Source organism: Pelophylax lessonae, assembly GCF_965119305.1.
Source record: "Pelophylax lessonae genome assembly, chromosome: 11".
NCBI classification, from domain to species: Eukaryota; Metazoa; Chordata; class Amphibia; order Anura; family Ranidae; genus Pelophylax; species Pelophylax lessonae.
Window position 1 is genome coordinate 87659125 of NC_138778.1, and position 23685 is coordinate 87682809.

The following is a 23685-nucleotide window of genomic DNA, read 5'->3' on the forward strand; positions in this document are numbered from 1 at the left end:
GTTTTATTTGCCCAAGGTGGTGTCTGCCTTTCATTTGAATCAGGACATTGTACTACCTGTTTTTTTTTTTTTTTTTTTTTTTTCCCATACAGGAAACCACTTGGATTTGTAAGACTGAGAGCTTGTAAAATAACTGGTGCGCTAATTAATGAAGTGTCACTTTCAAGTATGTGAAATATAAACAATTGTAAACCAAATCAAGATAATATTACAAAGTACTCAAATGTCTACAATAAATACCACGTGAGGTGAAAAACTGTGTAAATATGCATTTACATGCCCCACGACAATTGGAAATGTGCAAAATTTCCCCAAAGGGTGTGCAAAAGTTCCAGGTGCACATGTCTAGTCCAAAACTAAAATGGTGATAAAAATACGTGGAGAATCCAAATGCTTGGAGCATCACCCCCAAATTTATCTGCACCACAAACAACCACATGTCGGATATTATCTGATATCCCACCACATGCTTAGATTTGCTTCTTACCAGCAGATGGGGCGGAAAGACTGCCACCTCAAGAGTAGACTCCTGGTGTCAGTAAGTGAGATAAAATAATCTTCCCACACCTCCAGAAGGGGGTAGGTGGGCTTCTTACCGGATTGCGAAAGATCTTAGGCCTGTATTCCCCTCTAGGGAATCTCTCCTTCCTTCACTTTGGGTCGCCTCTTGGATAAATATGCTGGAGATCTCCTGTGGTCTTATGCGGTTTCCTGGTCCCCAATAGTTCTCACATATATGGAACAGAAAGGCGGCCAATAGTGCATTATCCCAAAAAACTTTATTAAATAAAAAAAAATCGGAACTTGCAAGATCACCGCAAATGAACTGCCTGTATGTTGTAGATGTCCGCGGCTGCCTGCAGTGCAGACCACGGAGATGTCTGTGACGGCGCGTTTCCTCCCTAACCGGGCATCCACTAAGATAGGAGCTTTAGACATTTGCACCTGGAACTTTTGCACACCCCTTTGGGGAAATTTTGCACGTTTCCAATTGTCGTGGGACATTTATGTAAACGCATATTTATACAGATTTCACCTCGCGTGGTATTGTAGACATTTGAGTACTCTGAAATATGAACAATTGTAAACCAAATCAATAGACAATATTAACACATGCTTGAAAGTGACACTTCATTATTTAGCTTACCAGACTTTTATTTTACACCATTCATTTCCAATATTTGGATCTTTGGTTGCAGCTCACATTTATTTTATTAGCGCACCCTTTACACATTTTTCAAGACTGAGAGCTTGTTTGTGCTGCCAGAAGGCCCCAGAAAGGGGTTGGCAGTATCTAAATCTATGATTTTTTTTTTTTTTTTGGATTCACCAGGTTATTACCCAGACATATGATCTAGTAGGGAAAGTTCCATCTTTTCCTGTAAAGGCACATTCTGCCAGAGTAGGTGCCTCTTGGCCATCACCATCAAGCCCTCTATGGCTCAGATTTGAAATCTGCATTTGGCCAGTGTTCTGCAGGCAGCAATATAATCCTTTTTTTTGGGTCAGATGGCGGTATTTTTTTGGTGTCTTCCCCCCCCCCCCCCCCCGATGCGTTGCTTTGGGACATCCCATACATTATGATTTATGGCTGTGTCCCTGTGATGTACAAAAATAAATAATTTTTTAATAGACCTACCTGTAAAATCCATTTCTTGAAGTACATCATGGGACAGAGTTCTCTCCCCTCTTTTATGGGGTCTTTATTGCCTGCTACAAAACTGAGGTGCTTCCTGTGTGGGAGGGGTTATATAGGGGGCATCAATTCTAATTGGTTGCCAGTGTCCACCTAAAGGTGGCTATATAACCCATACGTTTATGACTTGTGGCTCTGTCCTGTGATGTACGAAAAATGGATTTTACAGGTAAGTCTTTATTTTTTTAAAACATAGAAACATGGAATGTGTCGGCAGATAAGAACCATTTGGCCCATCTAGTCTGCCCAATATATCTGAATCCTATGAATAGTCCCTGGCCCTATCTTGTATGAAGGATAGCCTTATGCCTATCCCATGCATGCTTAAACTCCTTCACTGTATTTGCAGCTACCACTTCTGCAGGAAGGTTATTCCATGCATCCACTACTCTCTCAGTAAAGTAATACTTCCTCATATTACTTTTAAACCTTTGCCCCTTTAATTTAAAACTGTGTCCTTATGTGGTAGTTTTTTCTTCTTTTTAAATATGCTCTCCTCCTTTACCGAGTTGATTCCCTTTATGTATTTAAAAGTTTCTATCATATCCCCTCTGTCTCTTCTTTCTTCCAAGCTATACATGTTGAGGTCCTTTAACCTTTCCTGGTAAGTTTTTTTTCCTGCAATCCATGTACTAGTTTAGTAGCTCTTCTCTGAACTCTCTCTAGAGTATCTATATCCTTCTGGAGATATGGCCTCCAGTACTGCACACAATACTCCAAGTGAGGTCTCACCAGTGTTCTGTACAGCGGCATAAGCACTTCTCTTTCTACTGCTTATACCTCTCCCTATACATCCAAGCATTCTGCTGGCATTTCGTGCTGCTCTATTACATTGTCTTCCCACCTTTAAGTCTTCTGAAATTACTCCTAAATCCCTTTCCTCAGATACTGAGGTCAGGACTGTGTCAAATATTCTATATTCTGCCCTTGGGTTTTTACACCCCAGTTGCATTATCTTGCACTTATCCACATTAAATTTCAGTTGCCAGAGTTCTGACCATTCTTCTAGTTTTCCTAAATCCTTTTCCATTTGGCATTTCCCTCCAGGAACATCAACCCTGTTACATATCTTTGTGTCATCAGCAAAAAGACAAACCTTACCATCGAGGCCTTTTGCAATATCACTTATGAAGATATTAAACAAAGCTGGTCCCAGTACAGATCCCTGAGTACCCCACTGGTAACATGACCTTGTTCTGAATGTTCTCCATTGACTACAACCCTCTGTTGTCTGTCACTCAGCCACTGCCTAATCCACTCAACAATATGGGAGTCCATGGTCAATGACTGCAGTTTATTGATAAGTCTTCTATGTGGGACAGTGTCAAAAGCCTTACTAAAATCTAGATATGCAATGTCTACTGCACCTGCACCGTCTATTATTTTAGTCACCCAGTCAAAAAAATCTATAAGATTTGTTTGACATGATCTCCCTGAAGTAAACCCATGTTTTTCATCTTGCAATCCATGGGATTTAAGTTGTTCAACAATCCTGTCCTTTTTAATAGGGTTTCCATTAATTTGCCTACTATTGTCAGACTCACTGGTCTATAGTTGCTCGATTCCTCCCTACTACCTTTCTTGTGAATGGGCATGACATTTGCCAATTTCCAATCTTCCGGGACGACTCCTGTTACTAATGATTGGTTAAATAAATCTGTTAATGGTTTTGCCAGCTCACCACTAAGCTCTTTTAATAATTTTGGGTGTATCTCATCAGGACCCTGTGACTTATTTGTCTTCACTTTAGACAGCAATCTTAGAACGTCTTCCTCTGTAAAGACACATGCATCAAATGATTCATTAGTCATCCTTTCAAGTGGAGGTCCTTCTTCTTTTTCTTCTGTAAAAACTGAACAGAAGTATTCATTAAGGCAGTCAGCTAACCCTTTATTCTCTTCTACATACCTTCCGTCCTTTGTTTTTAATTTAGTTATTCCTTGTTTTAATTTCCTTTTTTCATTTATATATCTGAAGAATGTCTTATCCCCCTTTTTCATAGACTGAGCTAGTTTTTCTTCTGCCTGCGCTTTATAAGTTCTTATAACTTGCTTGGCCTCTTTCTGCCTAATCTTGTAGATTTCCTTATCTTCATTGCTCTGGGTTTTTTTATAATTACAAAATGCTAGCTTTTTATTTTTAATGATTTGGGCCACTTCTGCTGAGTACCACAGTGGTCTCTTCCTTTTTTTGCTTTTACTGACAAGTCTAATGCAATTTTCTGTTGCCTTCAATAATGCACCTTAAGTAGTCCCATTTCTCCTGGACTCCATGTAATCCGTACCAGTCTGATAAGGACTCATTTATGACTAATTTCATTTTTGAAAAGTCTGTTTTTCTAAAACTTTTGTTTTTGTGTGGTGTGACTCTTTCACAGTTCTTATATTAAACCACACTGACTGGTGATCACTAGATCCCAAGGTTTCGCCATAAAAAAAATTGGTTTTATTTGGTGCTAGTGGCAGACTACATGATCCTCATTTTGGTTTTTGCACTCACACCAAATTATTCCCTCCACAGCAGCATACTATTGCTAAGGGCTCTGATGGAAAATATGCATAAAATCCAGAGGCGTAACTAGAACCTTCAGGGCCCCAGTGCAAGAAACCATGAAGGGACCCCTGGCTGGAGCCTTTCCCTTCAAGCCTGGGGCTCTTCCAGTTGATCATGGGGGGCCCTTTACACTCATTGCGGGGCCCTTTCACAAGTTCTGCAGTGGGCCCGCTTCCTGCCATCTTGGGGCCTCCCCACGGTGGTGGAATTCCAGGGCCCGGTTGCAAGTGTGACCTTTGCGATCCTGGAAGTTCACCCACTGGTGTCAGTTTTTATTTTTTGGTATTTTCTTAGTTATCTTAACAATGTCACTGACTGACTCTGTCCATTCAGAAAAGAAAGGAGTTAATAAATTACATATTTACCGACCCCCCCCCCCCCCCTCCTGGTTCTCTATTGTGACACATGCCATGTAGCAGCGGACAGAGGGGAGGGAGCACAGTGGGGGGGGGGACCAGGAGAGCACACAGGGGCCCAGAGACCGCAGAACACAAGTGGACTGGATAGGAGGAGTGGTGGGGGCAGCATACAGAGGAATCGATGATCTCCATTTTCCTCCTGCAGCTACAGGAGGAAAGACAGCGATTTCTCTACATGCTGCCCCCGCCCTTCCTATCCAGGTGTACAGGGGAGGCGCACAGGCCCCCAGGAGCATGAGGCCTGGTTGCAACTGCAACCCCTGTAGTTGCGCCCCTGAAAATCAGTTGTAGTTAAATGTTTTGCATATTCAAGTATAATATTTTGGTTTTAAATCTCAAATTGTTTAACTTCATGGTAGGGTTTACAGCTATAACTACACGTGCCAAACCATGTAGCTTTGAGTGTAATTATGTAGAATGTTCCATCAAGGACATTGGTAGGGTGTTCAGAGTTCCTAAATCCGGGGGGGGGGGGGGGGTTTATGGGGAAAAATCGCAAGAGCAGCAAAATTACAAGGTTTGTATACCAATGCTAGAAGCCTGGCCAACAAGATGGGAGAGCTGGAGCTGTGATGTATGAGGACTTTGTGGGATTACAGAGACTTGGTTTGACAGCTCTCATGATTGGCTGGCAACCATTCAGGGGTATTCCCTTTATCGCAGAGCTAGAGATGGTAAAAAAGGGGGAGATGGTAAAAAAGGGGGGGGGTATGTCTGTATATTAAGAACAGTGTACAGGTAAATATGAGGGATGATATTAATAATGGAGCTATGGATGAGGTAGAATCCCTATGGGTAGAACTTCAAAGGGAATGCACTATGGGGAAAGTAATATTGGGCGTATGCTATAGGCCCCCCAACCAGAGGGAGGAGGGGGAGGCGGACCTCCTTTCACAGATTGGATTGACAGAAAGGATGGGAAATGTAATTATAATGGGGGACTTTAATTATCCAGATATAGACTGGGCAGAAGAAACCGCGCATTTATCCAAGGCTCGTTGGTTCCTAAATGTTTTGCAGGACAATTTATGAGTCAAGATGGTAAACGTACCGACCAGAAATGGTACAGTGCGGTACTAGACCCACTGATTACCAACAATAAAGACCTGATCTAGAAATACGGGGCAACTTGGGAAACAGTGACCATGGGTCAATTGGGTTCAGTATTAATCATGGTAATAGGAAACACAAGGGTAATAGAAGGACACTGAATTTCAAAAGAGCCAATTTCCCAAAACTGCGCTCTTTGCTAGAAAATGTCAAATGGGATAGAACCCTGGGAACAAAGAACACGGAGGAAAAAGAGTGCTTCAAGAGCATACTAAACAAAGGGATTGGCCAGTGCATTCAAAAGGGAAATCAATTTAAAAGAGCAAAACTAAACCCTGGGTGGCTAAACTCCAACATAAAAATGCATATTAATACTAAAGAAAAGGCCTTCAAAAAATACAAGGCAGAGGGGTCATTGGCAGCATTCCAACATTACAAAGAGTGCAATAAGAAATGAAAAGGCGAAATCAAGGCAGCTAAAATGGAACACTAGAGTAGGGTTGAGCGGACACCTAGATGTCCGTGTTCGACGGGTTCGGCCGAACTTTAAAAAAAAGTCCGGGTCCGTGTCCCGGACTTTTACCGAACTTTTCCCGGACACCGAACCCCATTGAAGTCAATGGGGACCCGAACTTTAAGGCACTAAAATGGCTCTAAAACACCAAAGGAAAGGGCTAGAGTGCTGCAAATGGCAGCAAAACGTAATTAAGAGCATGGCAAGTGCTCTGCAAACAAATGTGGATAGGGAAATAACTTAAAACAACAAAAAAAAACAGAAAAATAAAACAATGTTCTTCTTCATCTCTGAAGGACGAGGCCCATATGGAGTAGGAGGGAGGTTGAGGTGGTGGTGGATGTGGCGGTGACATAGGCGTGCGCACAGGGTGTGCTGGGTGTGCCTGGGCACACCCTAATCACCTAGGGCACATAGCATTGCCAGTGAGGAGATGGGAAAGATCTCCCTGGGACCTGCTCTGCTCTATTTCTCCTTGCCTACAGGTACATGGCCCCGATACATTACTCTCCCTGCTGGCAAACACATGCATGTGTATTTCAACTTTGGGGTGCACACCTTAATGCAATAGGCTGCGCACACCTATGGGCGGTGTAGGTGGAAGCGGCGGTGGAGGAGGACCAGGGCCGGATTAACAGCATCATGGGCTTGGTGCTGAGGATTTTGAAGGGCCTTAAGGGCCGTGCCTTGCCATGCACCCAGAGGAGGAAGGGTGCAGCCATGCATGCCTAATTCAACATGGGATGCTGTCTCTGAAGCCCATAAACACATCCATGCATCGCCAACTGTCCCTCCTTGTCCGGCCTTCACGCTGTGTGGGGAGGTTCTGAGGGTGCTGCCTGGGGAAGCGAGCATAGAAGCCAGACTTCTGTGTTTACAAGTGACAGAAGAGCGGTAACAGTGAATATGGCCAACCCGGGGCCTATATAAAAGGTAGGGGCCTGGAGCTGCAGCTCCAATAGCCCCTACATTAATCTGGCCCTGAGGAGGAGGACGAGGTAGCCAACACTGCTTCTTTTCAAAAATTTTAAATGAGGGTACACCCCAAAAGAGTGAGAGCAAAAATGGAACAATGGGTGGGTAAGGTCGGTATCCATTGCTATTCTGCATAAGGTACGGAAAAGTCCCGTGGGATCCATGCCTGGTTCATTTTAATGAACGTGAGCTTGTCCACATTGTCTCTGGACAGGCGGCTGCGCTTGTCTGTTATAACGCCCCCAGCCGTGCTAAATACCCGTTCAGATAATACACTGGCTGCAGGGCACGCCAGCACCTCCAAGGCGTAAAGGGCAAGCTCAGGCCATGTGCCCAATTTGGAGACCCAGAAGTTGAAGGGGGCAGACCCGTCATTCACTACATGTAGGCATGTGCACACATACTGCTCCACCATGTTGGTAAAATGCTGCCTCCTGCTAAGACGTTCCATCTGAGCTGCTGGTGCTGCTGTTTGTTGTGGCGTGCTGACAAAGCTTTTCCACATTTCGGCCATGCTAACCCTGCCTTCTGAGGTGCTGGCGGTGCCCTGGTTGCGTTGGCGACCTCCTCCTCCTCCTCTGCCTTGTGCTTCCACTGTGGCCCCGCTGTCAGATGGGAATGCCAGCAGCATGGCGTCTACCAGCGTGCGCTTGTACTCGCGCATCTTGCGATCGCGCTCCAGTGAGTGAATTAAGGACGGTACGTTGTCCTTGTAACGGGGATCCAGCAGCGTGGCCACCCAGTAATCAGCACAAGTTAGAATGTGGGCAACTCGGCGGTCGTTGTGGAGACACTGCAGCATGTAATCGCTCATGTGTGCCAGGCTGCCCAGAGGCAACGAAAGGCTGTCCTCTGTGGGAGGTGTATCGTCCGTGTCCTCTGTATCCCCCCAGCCACGCACCAGTGATGGCCATGAGCTGGCCTGGGTGCCACCCTGCTGTGAACATGGTTCCATCTCCTCCTCCAGCTCCTCCTCCTCCTCATCCTCCTCATCCTCCAGAACTGTGCCCCTGCTGGACAATTGCGTCCCTGGCGTTTGCGTGTGCAGGAACCCACCCTCGGAGCCCCTTGCGAATGACTGCCCTGAAAGCCTTGGAAATGTTACCTCTTCATCCTCCTCCTCCTCATCCTGTGCCACATCCTCTTCCATCATCGCCCGATTGTTTTTTCAAGGAGGCATAGAAGTGGGATAGTTAAGCTGAGAACGGCGTCATTGCCACTGGCCATGTTGGTGGAGTACTCAAAACAGCGCAACAAGGCACACAGGTCTCGCATGGAGGCCCAGTTATTGGTGGTGAAGTGGTGCTGTTCCGCAGAGCGACTCACGCGTGCGTGCTGCAGCTGAAACTCCACTATGGCCTGCTGCTGCTCGCACAGTCTTTCCAGCATGTGCAAGGTGGAGTTCCACCTTGTGGGCACGTCACATATGAGGCGGTGAGCGGGAAGGCCGAAGTTACGCTGCAGCGCTGCCAGGCGAGCAGCAGCAGGGTGAGAACGCCGAAAGTGCGCACAAACGGCCCGCACTTTCTGCAGCAGCTCTGACATATCGGGGTAGTTTTTAAGGAACCTCTGCACCACCAAATTCAGCACATGCGCCAGGCAAGGGATGTGCGTCAAACCGGCTAGGCCCGGAGCTGCTATGAGATTTCGCCCGTTATCGCACACCACCAGGCCGGGCTTGAGGCTCGCTGGCAGCAACCACTCATTTGTCTGCTGTTCCATGCTCCTCCACAACTCCTGCGCGGTGTGTGGTTTGTCCCCCAAACAGGCAAGTTGTAAAACTGCCTGCTGTCGTTTACCCCTGGCCGTGCTGAAGTTGGTGGTGAAGGTGTTACGCTGTCCGGATGAGGAGGCGGTAGAGGATGAGGAAGCGGAGTAGGAGGAGTTAGGAACAGGAGGCAAACTGAAGCGCCCTGCAATCCTCGGTGGTGGAAGGACATGCGCCAAATTGCTATCCGCCTCAGGCCCATCCGCCACTGCATTTACCCAGTGTGCCGTTAGGGAGATATAACGCCCCTGACCGTGCTTACTGGTCCACGTATCCGTAGTTAGGTGGACCTTGGCACAGATGGCGTTGCGCAGTGCACACCTGATATTTTCCCCCACTTGGTTGTGCAGGGAAGGGATGGCTTGCCTGGAAAAGTAGTGGCGGCTGGGCACGACGTACTGTGGGACAGCCACCGACATAAGGTTTTTAAAACTGTGCGTCTCCACCAGACGGAATGACAGCATTTCAAAGGCCAATAATTTTGAAATGCTGGCATTCAGGGCCAGGGATCGCGGGTGGGTAGGGGGGTACTTCCTCTTCCTCTCAAGTGTTTGGGAGATGGAAAGCTGAACGCTTCCACGGGACATTGTGGAGATGGTTGTTGGTGACCCAGGTGGTGGTGTTGCTGACAGATCGTCTGTTTGCGGGGTGGCAGGTGCCGGTATCACTACAGATGTGGCTGGAGCGGCCGAGACTGCAGCAGAAGAGGAAGCAGGATGAGCCAGAGACGTTTCTTGGTTTTGAAGGTGTGTACTCCACTGCAGCTCGTGCTTTGCACTTAGATGCCTGATCATGCAGGTTGTGCTCAGGTTGAGAAGGTTTATGCCTCGCTTCAAGCTCTGATTGCACAGGGTGCAAACCACTCGTGTCCTGTCATCAGCACATTTTCTAAAGAACTTCCACGCTAGAGAACTCCTTTGAGCTGACTTTGGTGCGCTCGTTCCCTTGCTGCGTTGGGCAGTAGCGGGCGTAGTGTCTAGGGCACGGCCGCTCCGCTTCTGCACCCTGCTCCCTCTTCTGCTGTGCTGGTGGCTCTGTGCGACCACCGCCTCTTCCTCCAAACTACTCAGGTCACCTGCATGACGTTCATTCCATGTGGGGTCGAGGACCTCATCGTCCTCCACATCATCTTCCACCCAGTCTTCACCCCTGCCCTCCTTGTCGGTCTCCACAATGCTGAACGCCGCAGCAGTTGGCACCTGCGTTTCGTCATCATCGGAGACGTGCTGCGATGATCCTTGCATGTACTCATCTTGAGAAATAAGTGGTTGAGCATCGCTGCACTCAATCTCTTCCACTTCTGGGGCAGGGCTAGGTGGATGGCCCTGGGAAACCCTGCTGACAGAGTCCTCAAAAAGAATAAGAGACTGCTGTATGGCTTGGGGCTCAGACTGCTGGCCTGATTTGCAAGGGGGTGAGGTGAAAGACGGTTGGACATTGGCTGCAGGTGCCAACTCTGACCTTTCTGCAGTAGACTGGGTGGGAGACAATGTGAAGGAACTGGAGGCACTGTCAGCAGCAAACCAATCTACTATCGCCTCAACTTGTTCTGGCCTCATCACTTCTAGGGGCGTTTGATGCCCTACCAAATACTGATGCAGGTTCTGTCGCCTACTCACACTTGAGGAAGGTGTTTCACTTGTGCGTGTAGCTGGCACAGATCGACCACGTCCTCTCCTTGCAACAGGAGCTCTACCAGCAGCACCACGACCCAGGCCACGGCCCTTATTTGACGGTCTCCTCATATTTCTGTAATTTAAGATCTTGCCCTAGAAAGGTTTTTATTGAATAGCGGAATAGGAAATATGATCCAAAAAAGTGTATGTATCTCGCACGTACAAAACCACACTAGGCCCCAATTACTATTGTTTCTACCCCTAAAAGGATGGATGAGGAGTAGGAGGAGTATGGAACAGACAGCACCCTCAAATCTTCAGAAGTATGAGATGAACCCCAAAAACTTGGAAAGGTGGATCTCACACGTACCGACACAGACTATCCCGCAATTCAATTGATCCTCAAAGGTTTTTATTGAATAGCGGAATAGGAAATATGATCAAAAAAAGTGTATGTATCTCGCACGTACACAACCACACTAGGCCCCAATTACTATTGTTTGTACCCCTAAAAGGCTAGATGAGGAGTAGGGGAGTATGGAACAGGCAGCACCCTCAAACCTTCAGAAGTATGAGATGAACCCCAACAACTTGGAAAGGTGGATCTCTCTCACACGTACCAACACAGACTATCCCCCAATTTAACTGATCCCCCAAAGGTTTTTGATTAAATAGCGGAATAGAAAATATGATCCAAAAAAAGTGTATGTATATCACACGTACACAACCACACTAGGCCCCAATTACTATTGTTTGTACCCCTAAAAGGCTAGATGAGGAGTAGGGGGGGTATGGAACAGGCAGCACCCTCAAATCTTCAGAAGTATGAGATGAACCCCAAAAACTTGGAAAGGTGGATCTCTCTCACACGTACCAACACAGACTATCCCCCAATTTAACTGATCCCCAAAGGTTTTTGATTAAATAGCGGAATAGAAAATATGATCCAAAAAAAGTGTATGTATATCACACGTACACAACCACACTAGGCCCCAATTACTATTGTTTGTACCCCTAAAAGGCTAGATGAGGAGTAGGGGGGGTATGGAACAGGCAGCACCCTCAAACCTTCAGAAGTATGAGATGAACCCCAACAACTTGGAAAGGTGGATCTCTCTCACACGTACCAACACAGACTATCCCCCAATTTAACTGATCCCCCAAAGGTTTTTGATTAAATAGCGGAATAGAAAATATGATCCAAAAAAAGTGTATGTATATCACATGTACACAACCACACTGGGCCCCAATTACTATTGTTTGTACCCCTAAAAGGCTAGATGAGGAGTAGGGGGGAGTATGGAACAGGCAGCACCCTCAAACCTTCAGAAGTATGAGATGAACCCCAACAACTTGGAAAGGTGGATCTCTCTCACACGTACCAACACAGACTATCCCCCAATTTAACTGATCCCCAAAGGTTTTTGATTAAATAGCGGAATAGAAAATATGATCCAAAAAAAGTGTATGTATATCACACGTACACAACCACACTAGGCCCCAATTACTATTGTTTGTACCCCTAAAAGGCTAGATGAGGAGTAGGGGGGGTATGGAACAGGCAGCACCCTCAAACCTTCAGAAGTATGAGATGAACCCCAACAACTTGGAAAGGTGGATCTCTCTCACACGTACCAACACAGACTATCCCCCAATTTAACTGATCCCCAAAGGTTTTTGATTAAATAGCGGAATAGAAAATATGATCCAAAAAAAGTGTATGTATATCACACGTACACAACCACACTAGGCCCCAATTACTATTGTTTGTACCCCTAAAAGGCTAGGAGTAGGGGGAGTATGGAACAGGCAGCACCCTCAAACCTTCAGAAGTATGAGATGAACCCCAACAACTTGGAAAGGTGGATCTCTCTCACACGTACCAACACAGACTATCCCCCAATTTAACTGATCCCCAAAGGTTTTTGATTAAATAGCGGAATAGAAAATATGATCCAAAAAAAGTGTATGTATATCACACGTACACAACCACACTAGGCCCCAATTACTATTGTTTGTACCCCTAAAAGGCTAGGAGTAGGGGGAGTATGGAACAGGCAGCACCCTCAAACCTTCAGAAGTATGAGATGAACCCCAACAACTTGGAAAGGTGGATCTCTCTCACACGTACCAACACAGACTATCCCCCAATTTAACTGATCCCCAAAGGTTTTTGATTAAATAGCGGAATAGAAAATATGATCCAAAAAAAGTGTATGTATATCACACGTACACAACCACACTAGGCCCCAATTACTATTGTTTGTACCCCTAAAAGGCTAGATGAGGAGTAGGGGGAGTATGGAACAGGCAGCACCCTCAAACCTTCAGAAGTATGAGATGAACCCCAACAACTTGGAAAGGTGGATCTCTCTCACACGTACCAACACAGACTATCCCCCAATTTAACTGATCCCCAAAGGTTTTTGATTAAATAGCGGAATAGAAAATATGATCCAAAAAAAGTGTATGTATATCACACGTACACAACCACACTAGGCCCCAATTACTATTGTTTGTACCCCTAAAAGGCTAGGAGTAGGGGGAGTATGGAACAGGCAGCACCCTCAAACCTTCAGAAGTATGAGATGAACCCCAACAACTTGGAAAGGTGGATCTCTCTCACACGTACCAACACAGACTATCCCCCAATTTAACTGATCCCCAAAGGTTTTTGATTAAATAGCGGAATAGAAAATATGATCCAAAAAAAGTGTATGTATATCACACGTACACAACCACACTAGGCCCCAATTACTATTGTTTGTACCCCTAAAAGGCTAGATGAGGAGTAGGGGGAGTATGGAACAGGCAGCACCCTCAAATCTTCAGAAGTATGAGATTGTGTTCACTGTACCCCACAAAGATTGAGTTCACTGCACCCCACAAAGATTGTGTTCACTGCACCTCACAAAGATTGTGTTCACTGTACCCCCCAAAGATTGTGTTCACTGTACCCCACAAAGATTCTGTTCACTGTACCCCACAAAGATTGTGTTCACTGCACCCTAAAAGGATGTTGTTCACTGCACCCCACAAAGATTGTGTTCACTGCACCCTAAAAGGATGTTGTTCACTGCACCCCAAAAAGATTGTGTTCACTGCACCCCACAAAGATTGTGTTCACTGCACCCCACAAAGATTGTGTTCACTGTACCCCCCAAAGATTGTGTTCACTGCACCCCAAAAAGATTGTGTTCACTGTACCCCCCAAAGATTGTGTTCACTGCACCCCACAAAGATTGTGTTCACTGTACCCCACAAAGATTGTGTTCACTGCACCCCAAAAAGATTGTGTTCACTGCACCCCAAAAAGATTGTGTTCACTGCACCCCACAAAGATTCTGTTCACTGCACCCCACAAAGATTCTGTTCACTGCACCCCAAAAAGATTGTGTTCACTGCACCCCAAAAAGGATTTTGATCACTGCACCCCAAAAAGGATGTTGTTCACTGCACCCCAAAAATGATTTTGTTCACTCCACCCCAAAAAGATTGTGTTCACTGCACCCCACAAAGATTGTGTTCACTGCACCCCAAAAAGATTGTGTTCACTGCACCCCAAAAAGATTGTGTTCACTGCACCCCAAAAAGATTGTGTTCACTGCACCCCAAAAAGATTGTGTTCACTGCAGCCCAAAAAGATTGTGTTCACTGCAGCTCACACACAGAAAAATGGATGTGGATCACTGACACCTGCCTATCTCCAATCCCACACCACACAGCAATATCGATTGTAGTTTGTAGAACACAGTTTCCCTAAAATTCAGCAGACTCTGTCCCTAACAGGATTGAGAAGAGATCGTAGATCAGGATTGAGTGCAGATTCACCCCACCCCCCACACAGCAATATCGATTGTAGTTTGTAGAAGACACTGACCCTATAATTCAGCAGACTCTATCCCTAAAATGCCTACAACTCGCCCTGCCTAAACACTCCGACCTGTCCCTCAATTCTATCCGGACACAAATGGTTTTTTCCTGCCTATCTTTCCCTAATCAGCAGCCAGCACATTGATGTGTGCTCTGTCCCTTAGCTAAGCAGCAGAATGACGCTGCTGCGGCGGCTGCCTCGAACTTATAAAGACTTGGTCACATGCTTCAGACGGCCAATCACAGCTACTAAGACATTTGCAGGCATGGCTGGGATGGCTTAAGGCACACCAGTTAAACGATTGTTGATTGGCTGTTGAAAGCCCGCCATGAAAAGAGCGCCAAAGCATGCAAAACCCGGAAATAAAACGACCGAACACGGATTTTTACCCGAACATACAGTAAAGTGTCCGTGTCCGTGTAAAAAAAATCCAATTCGGTACGAACACGAATAATACAGTCCGTGTTCGCTCAACACTACACTAGAGACATATAGTGGAGGAGAGTAAGAAAAACCCCAAGAAATTCTTTAAGTATATAAATGGTAAGAAAGCGAGGCCAGAACACACTGGCCCCATAAAAGACTAGGGGAAGCTGGCCAGAGGACAGGGAGAAGGCGAAAGTGTTAAATTTCTTCTCTTCAGTCTTCACAAAAGAATCGGGGCTACACTAACCTAGCTTGTAAGGCTAAAATAAGTAATGCACCTCAGGAAGTACCGCCATGGCTAACAGAAGATAGACTTGGCACTAAACTAGAGGAACTTAACATAAATAAAACACCGGGACCGGATGGCTTGCACCTGAGGGTTCTTAAAGAGCTCAGCCAGGTGATAGCCAGACCATTATTCTTTGACCTTTAAGGATAGTCTGCTGATTGGAAAAAGCCAACGTGGTACCAATATTTAAAAGGGCCAATCTATATACTGGGTAACTATAGACCTGTCAGCCTAACATCTGTAGTCTGCAAGATTTTGGAGGGGATGTTAAGAGACTATATAATACTTGGGTATTAGTACATGGATTCATGAAATATCGTTCTTGCCAGACCAATCTATTAACCTTCTACGATTAAGTGAGTTGCCATTTAGTTAAAGGAAAGCCTGTGGATGTGGTGTATCTGGACTTTTCAAAGGCATTTTGACAGTTTCCCAAACGCTTACTGTACAAACTAAGTTACATAGGTATGGACCTTGGTGTGAGTACCTGGATAGAGAACTGGCTCCAGGGGAAGAGTCCAGAGGGTGGTGATAAATGGGGAGTACTGAGATTGTGCGGGTGTGGAAAGTAGGTTCTGTCCTGGGACCAATCCTGTTTAATTTATTCATAAAACGATCTAGAAGAGGGGATATCCAGCACAATCTCGGTATTTGCGGATGATGCTAAACTAAGCATGCCAATCTTTTATGCAGGATGTGTGTCTTGCAAGCAGACCTGAACAAAAAATGGGATGGGCAACTACATGGCAGATTAGGTTGAATGTTGAAAAAGGTAAAGTAATGCACTTGGGCGTCAAAAACACAAAAGCAAGCTACTCACTAGGGGGGAGACCTCTGGGTAAAACTAAGATGGAAAAGGACCTGGGGGTCCTAGTGGACAACAGGCTTGGCAGTGGCATGCACTGCCAAGCTGCTGCAAGCAAAGCCAAAATACTGGCATGTATAAAAGGGGATTCACTCCAGAAATGGATTATTCTCCCACTCTACAAGACTCTGGTCTGGCCACATCTGGAGTATTCCATCCAGTTCTGGGCAATGGTCCTCAGAAGATGTGCTAGAACTGGAGAGTCCAGAGAAGGGCAACAAAAATAATTTGGGGAATGGAGGACATCAGCTATGAGGAAGACTACGAACATTGAACTTATTCACTCTGGAGAAGAGACGCTGGGGGGGGGGGGGGGAATATGATATCCATGTACAAAAACTGTACTGGTGATGACCCTAGCATAAAGAACAAACTTTTCAGAGAAAGGGAGTACAATAAGACACGGGCCACTCACTAAAACTAGAGGGAAAAACTGTTTAACCTTAAAATACGTAAGGGGTTCCTTACTGTCAGAGCAGTATGGATGTGGAATCCTCTTCCACAAGCAGTGGTATCAGCATGGAGCACCGATGGTTTAAAAAACTATGTTGTGGTCTTCAAGATGCCCATCTAATAAAGGGGTATACAATGTACGGTTAACACACATCATAGGTTGAACTGGATGGACTGTGTTTTTTTTTTTTTTTTTTTTTTTTTTTTCCCCCCCAGCCTCCCCAACTATGTACTATGTGACCTATGCTACACTTTCTGTTTTTCATGTCAAAGCTAAAAATGCCAATAGAAGTTGAAATATATCTCCTCTTGGTTTGCAGTTGTAATCATGCAGGTTGTGAATGGAAAGGTTCTACTAGTGCAAGTCTTGCAGCCCATCGCCGACGCCATGCTGGTAAGTGAAAAAAACATTTTATTATTTTGTGCAATGGTCATTGCCACCTAGCTGCCTAGTTTAACGTTGTATTAAGGTAGGTTTATAAGGTTGTATTAAGGTAGGTTTATAAGGATGTTCCAACTAACAGCTTTGTGTCATCTGAACAGTTGATGGAAAAATAACTTGTGGCTTTGTAATGGTATTCACTAATCACTTCTTCATAGGGTACCCCTGCCCATTCCCTGGCTGCCAAGCTAAATCTCCTACCTGGAGTGCTCTACAGAAACACAGAAAACAACATCCTTGTAAGTTACCCCCCCTCCTTCCTAGCAGTTATTTTGCAGCAATGATGTATTACCATATGTATGAGAAGCCTTTAAATGTTTTTACAAAACTACATCTAGTGTTCGTTCTGTGATAAACATTTGGAACGTTTCATAGTGGAAATGTAGCACAAAAAAATGAGTAGAAGCCAGCAGTACCAAGTTGCCAAGAAGTATAAAGATGCACCAAGATGTGGGTTTTTTTTTTTTTTCCGTCATTAGTGGAACTTCAATGCCCAAAATGTAACAAGTCTTTTGAAAAAGCGGCTGCTCTGCAGAGACACAAAGAGACCCATGTGGACAAAAAAATCATCTTGGCCTGTCCCAGAAAAGACTGTAAACAGACCTTTACTACAGTCTTCAACCTGACTCATCATGTAAGAAAGGATCATCTATGCTTGCAGCCCTACCGTTGTTACCATGCCGGCTGTAATGGAACCTTTGCCATGAGGGTATGTATGGGCCATAAAATCATTTTGGCTGATTGTTGGAAAGCTGGGCTCAAATAACTAAATCCTTTTCTTTTAGGAAAGTCTGCTTAGGCATCTTGTGGTACACGATCCTAACAAGGAAAAAATGAAGGTAGGAATAATATAAATGTGTATGATTTGTTTTCAGGTGCATTCTTAAGCTAGTCATTCACTATATAGAATGTATTGTACAATCTCCGTATATTTCCCCCTTTTTTTTTTTTTTTTTTTTTTTCATTAACTATGCAATGAGGTCAAATCTAAACCATATTTTTAATGTCCATACAATCAGATGGACCCTTGTATTAAATATTTGATTAAAGGAGATTGTACAAGCAGACTGTATAGTGTGTGTGCCCACTTTCTACTCCAGGCCACTAAAACGGCACTATATATATATATATATATATATATATATATATATATATATATATATATATATATATATATATATATATATATATATATATATATATATATATATATATATATATATATATATATATATATATATATATATATATATAGTGGAGTTTATATATTAGAGTGGAGTTTACTATGGAGAAACTAACCATATTGCATATTAAACTGATTGTTCTTGCTATTTATAGCACTGCCCCCCTTAAGAGCTGCTGGTTTTTCACACTTTTGGAACACTTTACTTTTCTTGGCTCAGCCAATAAAGTCTAGGTTGTTTTTGTGGTTTTATTTAATGTTGGGATAGGAGAAGGGATGAGTGGGATACTCTAACAATTAACTATTCACAATGCTAAGGACTTCTGACTGAGAACGCGGCAAGGCTGCAGGTTCATCCTATCACTAGATGAATCTGAGGTAAATGTTCCTTTTTAGTAACTATCTTCGGGGGACACACCTAGTACCCACCTTTCTGTCCACTAACTACACTACTCCAGGGTGGCCCCCTTCCTGGTCAGGCCCTTAGTCAGGATCCTCTGTACTCACAATACTGCTTTCCAGGTTCTCCAGTGCCTCAACTCCTCTAGTCTGCTCTCCTGGACCTCTGGGTTCAGCTCCACACTTCTGGCTCACCAGGCCGACTGCCTGTGACCATGCACCTAACTGCTGCAGAAGAGGAGGCAGCCGCCACCCTCCTTCCAGGACTCTGCTTCCAGCCAAAGACCTTGAGCACATGTGCCCATGGCTTTATATTCCACACCCCACAATGCACTGAGACCGCACTCTGTGCCAATCCCTTGGGCTGTATCAAAACCTGTGTCCTCATTGGCCAGGTTTCCTCCACTGTCCAATGTGCCTCCCCATTGTGCACAGTGGGAACACTCCCTCAGACCATATGAACCACACACTGGGCACATTGAGCAGACCTAACTCACAGATCCTGCTCCCTGTTAAGCAGAGAGAATATAGAATCTATCTACTGCTCCTCTGATAGGCAGACAGAGCCAGAAACTATACTCCTCTCTAGCACCTACCTACACTATATAAAGGAGATTATCTCCACTTGTTAGCCAAGTAGCATAAACCACTTCCCTAGAGTCCGAAGTAACATTGGACTGACTACGCAATGAATACTTGACTCTTTCAGGCACTGGATACTTGGATACTCACAGCAGCACTTAGCTACAGGTTAACAGAATACAGGTCCAGGACCATGATCCATTCCTACTGCTCCAGTCCCTGAAGACCCATGGGGGTCTGCCTGCCATGACAGGCAAAGCTGGGACCAATACAGGGACCAGTGATTTAGGAACGATTATTTTGGTTATCAGACCATTACTGTAGCTCTGTAGCATGTACGAGACTTCTTTTTCTCTATTACTAGTAGAGCTGTTTGACTTTATTCACTTATTAAGTGTTTAAACCTTAAACTTAGTGCAACTCATGGTGAAAATATTTTGCCATCACCAAGTTCTATTTAGAGTTCTTATAATACTTGGGTACATCCTCCTGCCATTATCCACTTTGCTACCAGACGGTTCATACCTGGATTGCAGTGTATCTTTAGACGCTTACATTTTTGAGTGCCCCACAGAGGAATACCCTTTATTGATGGCAATGTTGGAACCAGGCACAAGGGAATCTCAGCAGAGGCTCAGACAAGCATTCACCTGCTTTTCTACTGAACCCCCAGAATTGGCAGGTCAGCCACTGGAGCCCTGTGCTTTTCAGATGAGAGCAGGTTCACCCTGAGTACGTGAAAGGATCTGGAGAAGCCGTGTAGAGCGTTATGCTGCCTGTAACATTGTTCAGCATGACCAGTTTGGTGAGGTATATTCATGGAGGGACGCACAGACCTCTACAGACTAGACAATGGCACCCTGACTGCCATTAGGTATTGGGATGAATTGGGATGAAATCTTTGGACCCATTGTCAGTCTACATTAGTGCAGTGGGTTCTGGGTTCCTCCTGGTGCATGACAATGCTGGCCTTATGTGGCAAGAGGATGAAGGAATTTATACCATGAACTGGCCCCCCACATTGTCTGACCTAAATCAAACACCTCTGGACATGTTTCGGTCCATCTGATGCCACCAGGTTGCACCCCAGTCTGTTCAGGAGCTCAGTCTAGATATTGGGAGGAAATGCCCCCAGGACACAATCTGCCATCTCAAAAGGAGCATGCCCTAACATTGGAGACATGCATACAAGCGCGTGGGCAGGCGATACAAACTACTGGGTGCCATTTTTGAGTTGCAGCAATGAAAATAGACTAGCCTGATTTTTGGGGAATCTTTAAAGTCAGCTCTCTGTAGGTTGAGAATTATAATTTCCATCATACAATGTGGCATCCTTTCGTTCCGAACACATTACCCAGTCCATATCAGTATAGATGTATCCAGCATGATTTTTATTTTTTTTTTTTCCCCATTGAGATGTGTTTTCATTTCCCCCCCCATTGAGAGGTGTTTTCAAAGTGTTCATTTAACTTTTTTTTGAGGTGTGTGATAAACAATTCTATAAATTATTTATTCTGGAAGGACTCTTACAGGCTGTTTACACCACTGAGGAGATTCCGGAGACTCTCAAAGAAGCTTCAGTACAGGATAAAATGTATAGGGGTCGAAGCAGGGGCCACATTAGGGTACTGCCACTTCACCAATTAAAGGATTTAATCCTACAGGAATGTGAAAATCCTGAAAGCATGTTGGTTGGATCAAAAAAATGGAAACTAAAGGTTTCCTTTTTTTAAAGAGGACCTTGAGGGAAAGGTTATTTAAAGCTAAGTTGGATGCTGCTCTATCCAAGTCACCAAAATGTATGACCTCTCCGAGGATGCAAAGGTATAAGGATTTGATGGCCCGTAGGTCAGAATCTCTCCTAAAGGAAAGCATTCGCTGCAGCCTGTGTGGCCAGAAATGCTGATTTCTGACAGACTTGCTAAGCACCTGTCATAGGGGGTTAATTTTGCGGTTACTGCATTCCCTTAAGTTATAGGGAAGGCGCTGGCCTGCCTAGCAGACGCTGCTGTTGAATCAATTAAAACCGCTGAGCTTACCTCTCCTAGAACGATTTTGGGTTAAAGCATGGATGGGATGTCATGTCAAAAAGCAAACTACAGTCTTCCCATAAGGGCTCCCTTCTGTTTGGCCCATGGTTGGATAGAGTGCAGTGCAGATCCATCTTTCAGCTTGTACAAGACTACTGCCTGGAGCTCTCGTCAAGGCCCCCACTGATTATCTCCCTAACCCAGCCCCACGGGATGCATTAAAGATGAAAGCCCTTCTAGAGGGAATAGGTGGTGATTCCTGTACATGGGGATCAACAATTGCAGGGATTTTACTCCCACATATTGTCTGCAAAACCTCAGGAAAGTACCCCCTCATTCTCAGGAATTTTTAAACAGGTTCCTGGAATAAAAGGTTTTCCATGGAGGGTATCTACTTTTTGTATGCAAGCATCTTATAAAGGAGGCCTTTATGTTCACAATGGTCCTCAAGGATACCTATTCACATGTTCCAATTGAGCCAGTGCATTAGGCATACTGGAGGTTTGATAGTAACCAAAATGTTTTTCATTGGCAGTCCAGAGCTCTGCCCTTTTGTACTAGCAGCCAGTCTAAGGATTTTTTCAAAGGTCCAAGCCAAGGCAGTCGCCTTTCTGCACCTTCAGGGGATAACTGATTCCCTACCTAGAAGAATTCCTGATTTCTGGTCCCTCTGCTGGTCAGGTGAAGACTTCTTTCTGTCTTGGAGACCTTGGGTAGTAAGTACAGAGAAATCGTCTCATGGCCACCAGGTAACCTAAGATGGTTCTGACCTGCTCTAGAGTACACTCTTCCTGCCAAAAAACAAGGTGGAGAGGATGGTCTCTTCAGTGGAAGGTCTGATAAGCGCACCCTCTTGCTTCAGAAGGGAGAGTCTAGGTCTGATGTCGGCAAGCATTCTGGCCATCGTGTGGGCCCATCTCCTCTCAAGAGACCTTTAATTCTTCCTCCTTGGTGACCATGCCACCACAGTGGCGTACTTTAATCAAGGAGGGACCAATGCACACTTATCCTCGACCTATCCAAGGAGATGCTGGGCCAAAGGGAAAATACTTTCCATATAAGCAGTTCACATGAAAGGGGTGAAATACCAGGAAGCTTTTTCCTCAGTTGCCAGCAAATAAGACAGGGGGAGTTGGAGCTGAACCAAGTTTTTCAGGCTCGACTTTGGCAATCCAGAAATGGATCTTTGCCACTGGTAAACAGGAAAGTAAGATTCTTGGAAGTCAGAGGGCTTGGATTCCTTTGACTCTGGTCTGGCAGCTCAAGTTGGCTTATGCCTTCCCTCTCCGGCTCTAATCCCACGAGTTCTGTAAAAGATCAGCCAGGCGTTGGGCACCCCTCCTAAACGTACCTTGGCAGCTGAGGATGTGCTTTGCGACCCTGAGCTCTCTTGGTGACCTCTCGAACTCCCAGTCTTGCCTGATCTTCTCATCCAGGGTCCAGTATTGCATCCCAGGCCGAAATTCTTCTAGTTGACGGCATGGCTAGTGGGCGCCAAATCCTCAAAGGTTGCTCTGACCGAGTAATCTATACTTTTTTTTTTTTTCCTATGCACGAAACCTGTAACAAGAAATCTTTCTTGTTCCTTTCCAAAGTATGGAAAACCATTTAAACATGGGGGAAACTGAAATCAATGACTTCTACCTCTGCTCAATAATGCTGGTGTTCCTCCAGTATGGGGGGGGGGGGGTAGAAAAAGGGGTGGCATTTAGCACCCTTCAAGTGCGGATGGCAGCATTTTTGATTACCATGGTCCTAAAAGAGGGGTTTCTGCTGTGGGATCGAACTGGGGTGTTAGAGGCATTATCTAAACACCCGTTTGAGCCAATAGAGGTTTCCATTAAGTTCCTAACTTTAAAATTGGCTTTTTTGTTGGCAATCACCACGGATAGTGGGGGACCTACGTTTGTCAATAAAAGAACCCTTTGATAGGGTCACCTTCAGGTCGGACCCATTGTATCTACTGATGGTAGCTTCCTTATTTCATAGAAAAATGGCAGGTTGACTTCTGCGCTCTGTCTAAACCGTGATTTTTATTTTTTTAGGTTTGCCGGATGTCTCCTTGGGTGTCTGCAGAGGGTTAAAGTTTAGGAGATCCAACCATATTTTTATTCTTTATTCTGGACAAAGGAAGGGATTCCAGGCTTGTAAAGCTTCATCCTATAGTCTGGACAAAGGAAGGGACTTCAGGCATATAAAGCTTGCCTCCAGGTGGATTAAACAAGCTATTACTCTAGCCTGAGAGTTCAGGCATTCCTGCACCAGCAAGGGTTAAAGCTCATTTAACCAGGGCTTTGGCAATCTCTTGGGCTGAGAAGGCAGGGGCCTCCTGGGAACAGATTTATAGTTCAGCCACCTGGTTAAACCCCTTGAAGCGTTACAGAGTAGAAGTGCTGTCATAAGATTTGAAGGTGCTACAGGCTGTGGTCCCACACTAAGGTAGGCCTGCGGTTACTTGATTTCTCCTCTCACCTTCCAGGATGGCACACCTGAGGGTAACAAGGTAGACTTGGTGGTAATGTATTTCCACGAACCTTCCAGGAAGGCAAGC

At 45.1% G+C, this 23685-nt stretch overlaps 1 protein-coding gene across 1 annotated transcript in view; it reads left to right on the forward strand.

Moving 5' to 3' along the window:
- The window catches only part of LOC309567384 (P43 5S RNA-binding protein-like), a gene marked incomplete at both ends in the record, with an annotated part of 130500 nt that overhangs the window by 55527 nt on the left and 51288 nt on the right, over positions 1-23685 (forward strand). The window contains 4 exon segments of the mRNA XM_082272791.1: positions 16819-16892; positions 17099-17179; positions 17420-17649; positions 17726-17779. Coding sequence (XP_082128917.1) covers positions 16819-16892; positions 17099-17179; positions 17420-17649; positions 17726-17779 — 439 coding nt within the window.